The sequence below is a fragment of the Fusarium odoratissimum genome, assembly GCF_000260195.1.
Source record: "Fusarium odoratissimum NRRL 54006 unplaced genomic scaffold supercont1.233, whole genome shotgun sequence".
Lineage (NCBI taxonomy): Eukaryota > Fungi > Ascomycota > Sordariomycetes > Hypocreales > Nectriaceae > Fusarium > Fusarium odoratissimum.
The window spans coordinates 73-2,557 of NW_022158919.1; the positions used below are offsets into that span (position 1 = coordinate 73).

The 2,485-nt window shown below is 46.8% G+C and overlaps 1 protein-coding gene across 1 annotated transcript; it reads right to left on the reverse strand.

Annotated features, from left to right (window-relative positions):
• Nucleotides 1–566: 566 nt before the first annotated feature.
• FOIG_16846 (uncharacterized protein) lies at nucleotides 567–1,998 on the reverse strand (the record flags this gene model as incomplete). Its single annotated transcript, XM_031218325.1, has 2 exons — nucleotides 567–1,182; nucleotides 1,247–1,998. 2 exons carry the CDS (start codon nucleotides 1,996–1,998, stop codon nucleotides 567–569), a joined length of 1,368 nt encoding a protein of 455 aa, XP_031051961.1.
• Nucleotides 1,999–2,485: the final 487 nt, after the last annotated feature.

The following is a 2,485-nucleotide window of genomic DNA, read 5'->3' on the forward strand; positions in this document are numbered from 1 at the left end:
TTTCTTGGCTATCGAGGCAACGGCTTCTACAGAGCCTGCCATATCATCACAGGCTTCGGCAGTCCTAACACTTGGATTGCGAGGTGACACTCGGATTACAATGGGAGGAAAGGACTTGTTTTGGCTACCTTCAGAATGCCGTGGTGGAGAAACAGCCGTCTCAGGACACTTGGTTGTGGTGGGTTGTCCGTCGGGACGAGTTGTTTTTTTTGGAATTTCCGCCTCCGAAATAGCAAAACTGTAACAATGAAATTCGACTCATGACATGATCCCACATGGATCATGGAACAGACTACTACAGTATCGCAGGCATCAGCTGTTTTCTATGCATTATTGTACAGCATCGCTTTGAGAGTTTCGCAGTCATTCCACGCTTGTGGTGTTTAGGACTTTAGGTCAAGGACAACTTTTCATGCTGCAAAATGCAACGGCCAACAAGGGTAATATCAAGATGAAAGGACCGAAAGAGCACCTGCCAGGCGCCATGGCGCAAGCGGTTATCGTAAGTTTTGTATGACCTCAACTAGTTGCCCCGGCTGACGTGATCCATTTCGTCGTTATATTTTTTAACCCGATCGGGATAGCCTGCTTAATTCGACAAGTAAATTCCTCAGCCATGGCCAAAAGGAGTCTTCGGCCCACTGCCGTAGTAACTGCAGACAGCAAATTATCTGATATACTCCCTTCGTGGACTGCGTTGATCCCATAAGAACTCGTTGCCAGAGCATCGTCCTCCCTCCTTGTTGAGTTGTGATGACAAGATTCCAGTCGTGTCCTTGGATGATGATGCCCGGTAGGAAGTCTGGAAGTTTTGTAATATCCATCTGCATTGGACAGGGATTCTGGTCGCGAATCCGTGCTTTGTGGGCCTTATATGTCTCCACCAGATGGCGGAGGAAAGCCCATCGTGCTGCATCCCAAGTGCCAAGTTGCAGCTTCGCCTTGTCCCAGGCATCTCCGGGTTTCTTAGTCTCAATGCTGAGTGCGATGGGACGGTTCCGTAGAGGGAAGAAATCGGTATGATTGATGACCCCGCAGAGAAGAATTTTGGAAAGAACATCTAGATCGGACTCGGCTTCACCATAAGATGGATCTTTCTTGGGATCGATGTAGATGCAAAAGTCAACCCTTTTCGTGCGTGATATTGATCGATGGTACTCGCTGATTATAGACGCCGTCGAGCTGATGTGTTTGGAAAAAGTCAGCTACATATACATCGAGATTTAGATAATGATTATCATCTTACCTGCCCATGGAGCCAATAAGACCAGGACGACTTCCTGAAGGCTCAAAAGCCATGTCAAGGACCCGGCTATGCACAGATATATTCCAATTGACCTCGGGATGGTTGTTCTCGCTACACTCGGCTGCTTGAGAAACAATCTGACGAACAGCATCGGGCATGGGGGTGCACCCCAGAGCATCACGATCTGGAGAGTAGTGCTTATTGCTCCTAGGCCCTAAACGTGCCCACCTCATATCCCAGTACTCTTCAGCATCAAGCATCTCCAACATTGCTTGTGACGCTAAAGGGAGGATGCCCTCTGCGTAGGCGAAGACGTCGATTCTTTCGAGGAGGGCCTCAAGAGAGGGCGGCTGTGGGTGGAATGTGCTGAGATCGCGCGGCTTGAGCCCATTTTCATCGTGCTCTAGAGTATTGAGGTCTCGCAGAGGTGATGACTGCCCAGACTTGGTGGATGTATGATACTGCGACTGAGACGCAGGGAGTGAGCAGCTTGATTCGCTTCGAAGACTTTTGGGCCGTTTGTTACGCAAAGGCTTAGGTGTCAGGTCTTCATGAGCGTAATCCTCTATAGACCGCTTAGAGGGACTCCCTGGTTGAGAAATATGAGACATTATCGAGGCCTCTGGCGTGAGAGGCTCGACTCGACGGCGTTTACTGGGAGGCTTTCGAATGGGTTCTTCGAGGGCTGCTGGTGATTTCGTTTCAGAAGGTAAAGCAGCGAGCCAGGAGAGAATACTATCAACCTCTTCCATCCTCTCAAAACGTAGTTAGTCGAAAGTGCAGGTCGAGATGAAGCGTTAGTACAGGTGGTTCATACAATCAGGTGGAAAGATGATGATGTTGTAATGTTTTTCCGAGGTTGGCATGGAAACGGATAAAACTCGGCTCAACAACATTCCCCATGACGATCTTGAGAATTAAGTTGGGTGCACGGGCCAGGTTTCCTTGTATCGAAACCATTATGTAACGTTATTTCGTAAGCAACATTTTGGCGGGGTTAACGTAGTTGATAAGCGAATGCTCCAGACAAGCGAGTGCTCCACTGCACTGTATAACTAAAAATAGCCTACCCTATAGCACTTTTAAGCTATAAATAAAATAGCTAAAAATCTAATAAAAGTATTTCTTATAATAGTATAGCTAGCCTTATTAAATTATATTTTTTAAAGATTTTTAGCCATTTTTTAGCCATTTTATTTCATATAGAAAAGCCCAAATACACAGTGTAAATACACTTTT